Here is a 12,492-nt window from a genome sequence, read left to right on the forward strand (position 1 = left end):
GCTTAATACCTCACATCTTGTTTCCCCAGCAACTGCCCCTTTTCTCTCTGTATCTCTGTTTGAATTTCCTCCCAGGCTCTATTCTCCCTGCCTATTAACCAAATCAGCTTCTTTATTAACTAATGGTAATAAAAGGTATTCACAGCATACAGAGGGGCATTCCTCATCAGTGGGGCAAGACTGTAAACTCTCAGCTCTGAAAGCCTACCCTGCCCAGTGACATATCTTCTCCAGCAAGACTGTACCCTCCCCACTGTAACCTCTCCAGGCAGCTCCAGCAGCTGGAGACGAAGTGTTCAAATGCCTGAGCCTGAGGGACGTTGCTCGCTCTAATCACCTGTACCTTCTCTTGAGCCCCAGAAACAAAAGCGTCAAAGTCAAATTGGTTGATTAAATTCAGGCCTAGATTAATTTTTTTGTCAATTAAGATTTGTAGCTAGGTGGTGGTAATGCACGCACGCCTTTAAACCCAGCACTCTGGAGGCATAGACAGGCATGCTAATCTGAGTTCGAGACCAGCCTGGTCTACAGAGCAAGTTCCAGAACAGCCAGGGCTACACAGAGAAACCCTGTGTCAGGGGGAAAAAAAGATATGTAGATGTTACCAGAAGAGCATATTCATTAATATGATATATAATTTATTTCTCTCTATTTATTTCTGACTATTGAAGAATTTTTAAAGGATTATTATTTTTATCAGAGAAGGCATTAAAGAAACATACTTTTAGGATTTGTTTTTACTGCTTACGTGTGTGTGCGCGTGCATCCATGTGAGTATGGGCATGTAGTGCCCACGGAGAACTGAGCAAGCACAGACACTTGTGAGCTGCCTGGCCTGCTGCTGGGAATCCGGCCCGGGTCCTCTAGAAGAGCAACAAGTGCAGCCAACTGCTGAGCCAGCTTCCATCCCCAGCAGTACATATTTTGGCTTTTTCTGCCAACACATTGTCCTTGGAGTAAATATTTGTTGATCTTGAATAACAAAATTAATATTGATCACTAGTAATAAAATAATGACTTTAATTTATTAGTTTAAATTTAATATGTATTGATTTATCATAAGGGGAAGGTTATAGTTTTCAGGATCTCTGAATGTTGATTTTTTTTTCTTTATGTTTTGTTTGCAATTACTTATTTGTTTGCTTGGGTATAGTGTCTAGTATTATACCCAGGGCTTTGAACATACAAAGAATGCCCTCTAACATTAAACTGTAGCCCTACCCCTGTAGATGTGATTATATTTAGTGTGTCTGCTGAAATGTTGTTTGCAGCTTCATTGGCTTGTACCCAGACCTGTGTTAGATCTTCTGCTACAATGTTTTCAACCTTAGGCCCAGCCTACATGTGTCCCAGTCCAGAAAGCCTGGTTGATGGGAGTCATCCCAGTGGTGATGGACTGTGAAAGCACAGTGCAGGAAAAGGCCTTGGAATGCCTGGACCAGCTCCTGTTGCAGAACCTTAAGCATCACAAGAAATTTCACAATGAGGACAGAAGCCAAGTGCTCGCTTGGGCGCTACTTGCTCTCCTTACTACAGAAAGCCAGGGCCTCAGGTACGTTAACTATATCACTTCAGTTTCTCATAGAAGGCCATGTGCTGCTCTTTGTTGTACTGTGTTTTAAAGAGTTTATGTATATAAATGGTGAGAGAGAGAGAGAGAGAGAGAGAGAGAGAGAGAGAGAGAGAGAGAGAGAGAGAGAGACACGCACGGACGGACAGACAGACGGACGGTACTCGAGGAGCCAGAAGATTGCATTGGATTTCCTGGAACTAGAAACTAGAGTTATCTTTCTGGCCTTCATATGGTGTTTTAATAATAATTTTTCCATTGACATCTAAAGATCAGTCATCCAGATTCTTAGTGTATGTGAAGATCCTTTTTTCTTGCTCCTCGTCAGATCTCAACACTTCTGTGATGACTGTTTTGGTGATGCCTGGACCACTGTGCTCCCTCCCGAGTCCTTTCCAGTTTTAGACTGGCTCTGTGTAGTGCAAACACAGTGTGGCACGGCAGCATCAACATCCCACTGCCTGCTATTAGTGGGGGCTGCAGCTTTCCTTGTTTTTTTTTTTTTTTTTTTTTTTTTTTTTTTTTTTTTTTTTTTTTTTTTTTTTTTTTTTGGTTTTGTTTGTTTGTTTGCTTTTGCTTTTGTGGGTTTTTTTTTTTTTCTTTTTGAGACAGCGTTTTTCTGTGTAGTCCCAGGGGTTCTGTAACTCCCTCTGTAGACCAGATTGTCCTCAGACTCAGAGCTCCACCTGCCTCCGCCTCCCAAGTACTGAGATTAATGTTCCTCCACACCCAACCTGCATTTTCATTCACAAAAGCTAAACCTTATACACTTTAATAAGCTAGTGAGTTAAATAGCTCTGTGCTTTTGTTTCTGTTTGATAACATTGAGGGTGGTGGACATTACACTGAGGTGTTAGGATCTGTGGTGGTACCTTGACTACAGTGTTCTTATGATTGGTTTGTATTTAGATGGTAGTGACTGCTTTTTTCTTCTCTTTACATCTCCTTGTCACACAAGAGACAGACCTTTCCATGTAGTTATGCAACAAAAGCAATCGATTGCCTTAAACTTCTGCCCTATGGCCTTTACAGAGAACTTCTTTCTGGACCTGAGTTTCCTCATTTTCAAGAGCAGATAATGGGTTACATGATATCTTCATCCCTTTGGTATTAAAACTTTACCACTAAAAATTCATTCATGTGGTCAGCGCCTTCTCGGTCCCACCTACACTTTTGCTGATGTTCCTTTGGGGAGAGGCTCACTCAGCAGCACAGCCTACTGCTTTCTCACTCCTGTTTTGGCCTTAGTTTCTTCTCCTGTTGCTGTGATAAAATACCTGGACAAACGTGACTTTAGGAGGAAAGGGTTTGTCTCGACTTTCTGTCCCATGTTATGGTCTGCCAAGATGGCGAAGTCATGGCAGCAGGAGCTTGAGGGGGCTGCTCACATTGTGTCCACAGTAAAGTAGCAGAGAGCAGCAGAGGTCTGTGCAGAGCTCTGTCCCCACTAAAGGACAGTCAGTGAATGCAATCTAGATGATTTCTCACAGACATTCTCAGATGTTAACCTTAGTCTAATCCCTAGGTGATTCTAGATGGTTATGCCCGAGTCTTAGGTGTCCAGGGTTGCTGGATTTGAAACAATAGACTCCCTCTCAAGATGACTTTTCTTAAGCTTAGTTACTTTTTAATTTAACTAAACATTGAGTTCATTGGTATTTCATGTTCTCCTATTATAATGTATATCAACATGATACCTCCTAAGCATCTTGTGACATGCATTCTCTAAAGCTTGATAGGACATGAGTACCCTTTAAATGCCTGTTTTTCAAGTACAAATGCTTGTGGTTACGAGTATTTATAGCTTCATTTCAGTCCCATTTCTTAATGTTTTTAAACACACAGCTATCTGATTTCAAAATGAATAAAAATAACTGCCCAAAAGGTGGCTGCTATTGCGCAGACTCAGCCTTCAGCCTACCCCACCAGCCACCCAGCCTAGACACATGTCACAGCCTTCTCTGTGTGTGTCACCACAGTGAGAGAATATATTACTACTGTGCCAACAGCTTTAGTGAGCTGGACACAAACGAGTTATCTGAAAGAGGAAACCTTAGTTGAGAAAATGTCTCCATGAGGTCCAGCTATAAGGCATTGTCTTAATTAGTGATTGATAGGGGCGGGTCCAGCCTATTCTGGCTGGTGCTGTCTCTACGCTGGTGGTCATCCTGGGTTCTGTTTAGAGGACTGAGCAAGACAATAAACAGCACCCCTCCCTGGCCTCTGCTTGACTCCAGGTTTCTGCCCTGTTTCAGTGCCTGTCCCGATTTCCTTTGATGATGAACAGCAATATGGAAGTGTAAACCAAATAAACCCTTTCCTCCCCAACTTGCTTTTTGGTCATGGTGTTTCATCACAGTAATTGAAACCCTAAGACAATTGCTTTTATAAAAAAAGGAGAGGGGTACAGGCCTAGATTTTTTTTTCCAGAAATGTTAAATGTAAAGTTTTAGTGGAAGTAGTCTCTTGTGTTTGCTAGGTGTAGTGTGACAGCATAGCACATTCCAGGTGGCTTAAACAGTGGGCATTTACTTCTCACGGTTCTGGAGACTGGTGAGTCCCTGGAAAGTTTCTTGCAGCTCTGCTTTCTCCTAGGCCTCTCCTTGACCTGCAGACATTGCTGTCTTGCTGTGCTCCCAGAGTCTTTTCTCGAATCTGTAAGGGTCCAGTCTCATCTTGTAAAGACACCTGTCACATTTGATTAAGGTGTGTGCTAGTGGCCTCCTCTGATTTTTGTCAGTTCTTTTATAGGCTGTCTCCAAATGCAGTCACAGTCTGAAATTACAGGTGTTAGGCCTTGAAGATAGAGATTTTAGAGGGGCACAGATCAGCCTTTTACTCACATCTAAAGGGAAACCATTGCATCTTCTTTTCAACCCTGAGCCTAAGGAGTTGCATCGTTGTGGCAGGGTGATTCTGTGCTAAAATGATTGCCAGCAGCTGCTGTGGCTGCATGTTTCCCTTTTAAAGCTCACGTTGAGATGAACTGACATATATGAGTATCATGAGGTGGGGTCCTGTAAGAAGGGCTGGGCAGCCAGGGCTGTGCCTCTTTCAGGACTGGGCTATCTCTCTCCACCTTTGTGTGTTTGTGTTGTGAGAGCACTCTTGCTTTCCACAGAGGATGCTGCGTGTAAGGCGCTGCCTTGGAGCAGAGAACGCCCTCAGCATACACGAAACCTGCAGCCTTAACCTTAGACTTCTGAGCTTTCAGAACTGTGAAAACAGAGTCTGTTCTTCTTCAATTACACATCTCCAGGTGTTGCTATAGCAACTCAGAAGCCAGACTAAGATGACACCATAAAAAACATACGAAGGACAGATTGAAAACTGTAACCCAGATGAGGGATGGTCCACGGGTATTTACTAATGATTCTTTCTCAGGAGAGGACTCCTAACAGAAAACAGATAAGGTGAAAAGCAATTCACAAAAGTTGAAGTGGAGATGAACAATAGACAAGAGCTATTGAATCTGATGTTAAACTTCTCTAACAGTCAACAGAGTTAAAAATAACACAAGTTTCAGCTGGTTAAAATGTGAGGCTTGACAGTCCCTACTGTAACCAAGTGTTCCTGAGAATTTGAGAAAGTGACAGTTTTGCATGCTTGGGGAGTGCATAAATTGTCAAAACCTGCTTAGAAGACAACCCAGCAATGTATATTTCAAGCAAAAGGAACGCCTGTTGTTTTTGATCCCAAGGCTGTGTCCTCCCTTCCTCTCTGGCATCCCAGCCCCCCAGGCAGGGTCTCTTTTGTCTGGACTGCTCGCAGCCCACCCACTGACCTTTCAGGAAGCGTCAGAAAGCCTCTCACTGTACCCTCGGTGCTTTCATCTTTGTCTCTGTGCTCTCCAGCATGTGCATTCTGGGTCGTGACGGTCCCACTCTGCCCCCACAATCTGTCCTGCGTACAGGTGCCTCCGTGGACAGCAGGTTCTGTGAAATGTCCTTTTAGCCCACTCCACCTTGTTTGTTTTCCTTTACTTATCTTCCTTAGTTCCCCTGTTGTATTAGGGTTCTTTAGAGTAAAAGACTTAGAGAATATATATGTAGTATATGTATATATACGACACACAGACACACACACACACACACACACTGATGTATTTTAAAAAATGACACCACAAAGAGAAATCACGCAATGCAACAAGGCTCACATAGGAGGTTTATTGGAAGAGGAAAGAAAAGGGGACAGAGGGATGCATAGACCATTCCCTGGGGACAAGAATGGCAGTAGAAAAAAAGACAGGAGGTGGGCAGACCCACCTTTTAAAGGGAAATCTAGCAAATGTGCGTGGGAGTTGCTCTTAGTGACTGCAGCTGAGGACATATCCTATCAGGATCCTAAGAGCAAGCCAGTACATATGCCTGAATACTAACACACAGTACACACACAGAGGGGATTTATTAAAATAACTAATAGGTTGTGGTCTAGCTGGCCCAGCAATGGTTGTCTACCAATGGAAAGTCCAGAAATTCCATCCACAAGGCTGAATTGTTAGGGGTACTATTGCTGTGATGAAACGCCTTGACCAGAAGTAACTCGGAGATGAGAAGGTTTATTTCGCCCACAGTTCTGTATCACAGTCCATCAGCAAAACCAGTGAGGGCAGGAACTCAAGCAGGGCAGGTGGCAGGAGCTGATGCAGAAGCCGTGGAAGGGTGCTGCTTACTGGCTTGCTCCCTATGGCTTGCTCAGCCTGCTTTCTTATAAACCCCAGGACCACCAGTCCAAGGATAGCACCACCCATAATGGGCTGGGCACCTTCCCCATTAATCGCTAATTAAGAAAGTGCCTTACAGTTGGACGATATAGAGGCTTTTTTTGATTGCAGTTTCCTCTTTCATGTAACTCTAACCTGTATCAAGTTGACATGATACTAGCCAGAATAATGGATGTCTCAGCTGGTCCTCGGTATATGCTAGGATCTCGAAAAAGTAGACTCTAATTCCATTGAACGAAATGGGCTTGCTGGTGAAAGTTAGAGCAGAAGTCAGAGAGAGCAGTCTTCCTCCTTCCTTGGCCTTTGTGTGGGCGGCCAGCAGAGGGTGTGGCCCAGATTAACAGTGGGTTTTCCCTCCTCGCCTCAAAGATACGGATTGGAAGGGGGTCTCCCCACTTCAGATGACTCAGCCCCTCAGGTGCCCAGCCGTTTGGGTTTGAGTTAACTTCAGGGGTAGTCAAATTGATAACCAAAAGTGGCCATCACAACTGGCCTGAGTTGCTGCATTTCCTAAGTCTGGGGCGTGTTTATGTCTGAAATTGAGGCTTACCTTATGCTTCTTTAGCATCACAGCATCCTCTAAGTATTGTTCTCATGCTCAAATAGAGCAGACCTATCAGAATCTAGGTTTATGTAGAGGTCAGAGGTTAAAGGCAGATGACTGCTGAGTGTGAGTGAGAGACGAGGGGTGTTTAGTGAAGAAGCCTGCAGACGGTTACAGGAAGAACTGCACTTCATAAAGGAGGGGAGATGAGTGAGTGCTGGGCTTTCTCTTCTTTCTTCCCCTAATAGTCAGCCATCAGGATTACCCCCAAAGTGAGGAGGAATGTAGAAAGGAGGCCCAAAGTGTGCGGTCATGTGGCGCTGCTGTGCAGACATGGGCTAGGGCAGGAGTAGAGCTTTTATTCATAACATTAAGAGGTTTCTTGGCATTTTCACTTTTATTCTTTCATAATTATAGGGTTGAAGTTCCAGAAGCAATATGACGATACTGGAACAGATTGCACACAGAAGCAGATACAAGCACCCCATTTGTATTCGAGCCAGACTTAAGAGGTTTACAAAGGGATGCAGCAATGACTCGCCCCACTTAACTTTGTTTGGGAAGAGCTGTTTTTGAAAAGAATACTATTCATTATCCTGATATAAATGGGTTTGGTGGTTCTAGTTTTTTGTTGCTTTTGGTTTTTATTTTCAGCAGTAGGGATTGTAGTATACTAAATGACTATGTATGCTAGACAAGTACTCTGACACTTAGCCATGTCCTAGACCTTTCTTATTTGCTTTTTATTTTGAGATAGCATCTTGCTAAATTGCCCAAGCTGGCCTTCACCTGATTCTGTAGCCCAGGATGTCATTGAATATGCAATCCTCCTGTCTCATCCTTCTGAGTAACTAGGATTACAAGCTTGTACTACCAGGTCCAGGTCCAACGTCTTATTAAATTTTAACTAGTAAACATTTAAATTCCTAATGTGGTGGCGGTGGTGTGTATATGTGTTTGTGTGATGTACGTGCACGCCTCTCCATCCATCCTACAGACACAAAAGTTCTTTGGGGATAATGGCTAACTTTAAAGGATTTAAAGGATCTCTGCATAGGGTGTGGTTCAGTGGTAGGAGTACTTCCCTAGTACGTACAAGGCCCACTAAAAATGCATATACATGAGTAAGTGAGTAAATTTGAAGAAGTCTTGCACTGAAAATATAAGAGAGCCACTGATCTGCAGAACCAGTCTGAAAAGCAAGAAGTATTACTAGAGGGCCTGGGAGATGGCTGGCTGAGTGGTGTCACTGTCAACACAAATATGAGGATGTGAGTGTGAATCCCCAGCCCTCATAGCAGCAGGTAACTGTTAATGCGGTGCTGGGAATAGAACGGGAGATGTAGCTGGAGCCCTGGAGCTTATTGGCTAGTAAGCCTGGGTGCTCAGTCAACTTCAGGTTCAGTGCAGGAAAGGTGGAGGAAGCTGGAGAGATGGCTCAGTGGTAAAGTGCTTGCTAAGTAAGCATGATAGCCAGAGTCAGGATTCTGGCCTTGAGTTTGGATCCACAGCATACACATAAAAGGCTAGGCTTGGTAATCCTAGCTCTGTGAGAGGCAGAGACAGAATTCCAGTTTGCTGGCCAGATAGTACTACAACCAAATTGATAAACTCCAGACTTAGTAAGCGACCCTGTTTTAAATAAATGAAATGGAAGAAGACTCCTGACATAGACCTGTGGCCTACATATACACATACCCACAAGTACACACACAAACATATGCATTTTTTTTTTTTTTTTTTTTTTTTTTTTGGTTTTTTTCGAGACAGGGTTTCTCTGCAGCTTTAGAGCCTGTCCTGGAGCTAGCTCTTGTAGACCAGGCTGGTCTCGAACTCACAGAGATCCGCCTGCCTCTGCCTCCCGAGTGCTGGGATTAAAGGCGTGCACCACCACCGCTCGGCAACATATGCATTCTTAACATATAAATCAAAACAAATCAGATGGATAGTGTTGGAGGAAGTCACCTCTGACGTCTACACATTTGTATGTGCTTACATGTGCTCTGTGCACATCACCCACAGACATGCATACCCATGCTCAAACATACATACATACATACATACATACATACATACCCACAGAAAGCACTACTAAGAACTGTAAGGTTGATGGAATAGAGAGTTTTATAAACAGTAATATACAAGATTTATGTTAAGATCTTTAGTCAACAGAGAACAAGTGCTTTTTAAGATAACTGACCTTTGAATTGACTTTTTACTTAAGTTTTTTTTTTAAATTGTATGTGTATCTGTATATCTTTCTAGGGTGTGTGCACTTGAGTGCAGGTGTCTACAGAAGCCAGAGGGGGCAAGCTGGAGTCACAGTTGGCAGTAAGCTACTCAGCCTGGCTGCTGGGACCCAAACTCTAATCTTCTGCAAGAGCTATGTGGGTTATTCACCGTGGGGCCGTCGCTCCTGCTCCCCAACCTGGCTCTTGAAAGCTAGCAAGGAGCAGAAGCACAGCCAGGGGAGAAAACAGCCCTGGGTGCATGAGGTTGTATGTACTGCACTAGCACCTCAGTGCACTGATGGCTGGTGTAACTATAGGGGGCCTGGGACACAAAGTAAATGGGAGCTATATAATACAGCATGCCAAGAAACTTGACCTTACATTAAAAGCAGAGTAGCAAGGAGGAAGTTGCTGATGAACTCATATAGAGGGAGAAGATAGGCGTTTACATTTTAGGACCTACAGCGAATAGATTTATGTTTGAAGACCACAGGGATCAAGCTATAGGTTGAAAACACAGACCTGTGTGTTGGGTTCCTAGCCACCCGGCAAGCTTAGACCTGAAATAATCACACAGAAACTGTATTAATAAAATCACTGCTTGGCCCATTAGCTCTAGCTTCTTACTGGCTAACTCTTGCATTAATTTAACCCATTTCTATTAATCTGTGTATCGCCACATGGCAGTGGCTTACTGGCAAAGTTTCGGCATGTCTGACTCTGGCTGCGGCTCCATAGCGTCTCTCTGACTCTGCCTTCTTCTCCAGCATTCTGTTTAGTTTTCCCCACCTAGCTCTGTTCCCCTATAGCTCTGCTATAGGCCCAAAGCAGTTCCTTTATTCATTAACCAATAAAAGCAAAACATAGACAGATGGGCCTCCCACACCACCTGTGTGAAGTGACTTAAGTCATAGGTAACTAGGATAGAATAAGCTGGAGGAGGGAGGCATCTCAGAGCTGTTTAACAGTGTTGGGGTGGAGACTAGAAGGACATAGAAGAGGAGGTCTAGTGAGTTCAGTTAACAAACGTTTTGAGTACTTTATTTTCAGTGCCCTGCTCCCAGTGCTCAAAAGTTGCAGGACTTGACACCTCACTCTCTCTAGGTTGCTCTTAATCTGGTGGAAATTTCACAGAGCAAAGTCAGTTTTTGTAGGAAGTGTGTTGCAAGAGCACAAAGGAAGGATATAATCGCATTTTGTTATTATTTCTTCTCTTTCTGGTTCCCTCCCTCCATCCTTTCCCTTCATCCTTTCTTTTGGCAGGAGATCAGATCCAGCGTCTTGCACATGTCACCCCTCCAGCCCCGGGAGCCATGTTTTTGTCTTCTTTCAAATGTATACTGTGGCATTGTCTCATGGGTCATAGCATCTTCTTCCATGCTGTGGAAAGAAAATAAAAGTGATCTTCCTGAACTTAGGGGGAGCTGGGAGGACCTTGGACTTAACATAGTGAAGGGAACCCTGATGGTTCATTGGCTTGGAGAGGGGCGGAGTGGGGGTATGGGTGGAAGGGAGGGGAGGGGAGGGGGAGGAGGAGGGGAGAAGATGGAAATTTTTAATAAAAAAAAATGAGAAAAAAAATAAAAAAATAAAAATGGAAAAGATAGAAAAAAAAAAAAGCAGCGGCAGGACTCCACTCTCTCTCTTGATCCGGACTCCAGTTCCAGCCACTAGACTCCTTTCCTGGCTGTTGTGTAGGGCAGTGTTTTGTAAGTTTTTCCCCTCAAATAAATAACACTTTTAATTTAAAAAAAAAAAAAAAAAAGAGTGAAGGGCACTCCCTGCCCAGTGCCCTTCACTCTTGTTTGGAGAGCTGCATTTTGGATCCCCAGGACCCATTCTCCATTAAAAAAAAAAAAAAAAAGATGAGTGTGGTGGCACATGACCATAATGCCAGCACTGGGGAGGCAGCTGAGAGGATCCTTGAGGTTTGCTGGCAAGCTTGTGTAGTTGAACAGTGAGAGACCCTGACTCAAAAGGTAAGGAGAATAGTGATTGAGAAGGACACTCAGCACCAACCTCAAGAACATGGACACAAAAACAGTAACATAGATACTTGTACGTTGGAAGCGTTTTAAATTTTATTCATGTATTACTAAGGTATAGCAAGTTCTAGCTCGTTTGCTATGCCTTGTTTAAATGCTATGATGTCCTTTCTCTCCAGTATCACATTAAATAAAGAACAAGGTATCTATTCTTGTTGCTTTGTTCCTATCAACATGGACTTGCCTATTATAGTAAGCTATTTGTGTGGAAATTTTGGAGGGGATGATTTTGCAATTTTCTCTTTTGTTGTAAATAGTATTTTGTGAGGGGGGAGATAAGGACAGCTTATTCTGAAGGGAAAATTAAGACACCTTATTTGATATCAGATATGCAAAAGGCTGGGCTCACTGAGTGGATGTTTTATGTGCCAGAGAAATCCTGGAACTGCAGAGGTTGATCCCTTCCAGTGAGAGCTTGGTTGGAACACTTTGCTGTATTTATAGTTACATTTCTCCTTTTCCTTCTCTCTCTCTTTTTTATAGCCGCTATTTAAATAAGGCTTTTCGTATTTGGTCCAAGAAAGACAAATTCTCGTCCACTTTTATAAATAGTGTGATATCCCACACTGACACCGAGCATTCAGCTCCAGCATGGATGCTGCTCTCCAAGATCACTTGCTCATCACCCAAGCTGGACTACACCAAAATAATGGAGTCATGGGAGAAACTCAGCAGGTTTGCATGCTTATAAAGTAGTCACTAGCAGACACCGATTGGCTGGAAGCAAAGCTCATGTTTTCAGGAAATGGCCTGCTATAATAGCTATTGCTTTAAATTCTGGCTTAAGAACAAGTTGAAAAAAATAAGCAGTTTATCTTTGTCAAAGTTCATTAAGCACCTTAATGCTTCCAGACCTCACAGTTAAGCCATTTAACGACTTGACTTTTAATATTAATAATCCAGAATAAGTGAGGGCGGGGGTGGTAGTGGTGGTGGTGGTGGTTTTGGCAGCATGCTATTTGATTTGACACTTTCTCCTTTTCTCTAGTGAACAGTCTCCAAATTCAAACACCTTAGGTTATATGCTGTGTGTCATTGGGCATATTGCAAAGCACCTTCCCAGGAGCACCCGGGACAAAATAGCTGGTGAGTCGGAGACTGTCTTGAGACCTTGCTGTTCATGCAGCTTTTTATGTATATAGTTCTGTGTATTTTGTAAGCAGTTAAATTTCAGGTTTTTCATTTTTTAGGTATTATCAAAGGCAAGCTGAATGGATTCCAGTGGTCTCTAGAGCTAATCAGTTCATCTGTTGACACTTTGCAAGGGCTCTGCCGAGCGTCTGCAAAGACCGTGCTGGAAGAGCAGGTATGGCCACACACCCTCCTTAGCGTCCATCTCTGGCTCGAGCGTGCTGCTCTGTCTGAAGTCTGAGAAGTGT

The 12,492-nt window shown here is 43.4% G+C and overlaps 1 protein-coding gene across 4 annotated transcripts in view; it reads left to right on the plus strand.

Annotated features, from left to right (window-relative positions):
- Positions 1–12,492, plus strand: part of Ncapd3 (non-SMC condensin II complex subunit D3) — a 76,314-nt gene that overhangs the window by 29,493 nt on the left and 34,329 nt on the right. For all 4 annotated transcript variants that reach the window (XM_038321412.1, XM_038321414.1, XM_038321415.1 and 1 more), the window contains 4 exons: positions 1,332–1,552; positions 11,597–11,788; positions 12,102–12,199; positions 12,304–12,419. In XM_038321412.1, the coding sequence (XP_038177340.1) occupies positions 1,332–1,552; positions 11,597–11,788; positions 12,102–12,199; positions 12,304–12,419 (627 nt within the window). The remainder of the gene's footprint in view (positions 1–1,331; positions 1,553–11,596; positions 11,789–12,101; positions 12,200–12,303; positions 12,420–12,492) is intronic.

This window comes from Arvicola amphibius, chromosome 3, assembly GCF_903992535.2.
Source record: "Arvicola amphibius chromosome 3, mArvAmp1.2, whole genome shotgun sequence".
NCBI classification, from domain to species: Eukaryota; Metazoa; Chordata; class Mammalia; order Rodentia; family Cricetidae; genus Arvicola; species Arvicola amphibius.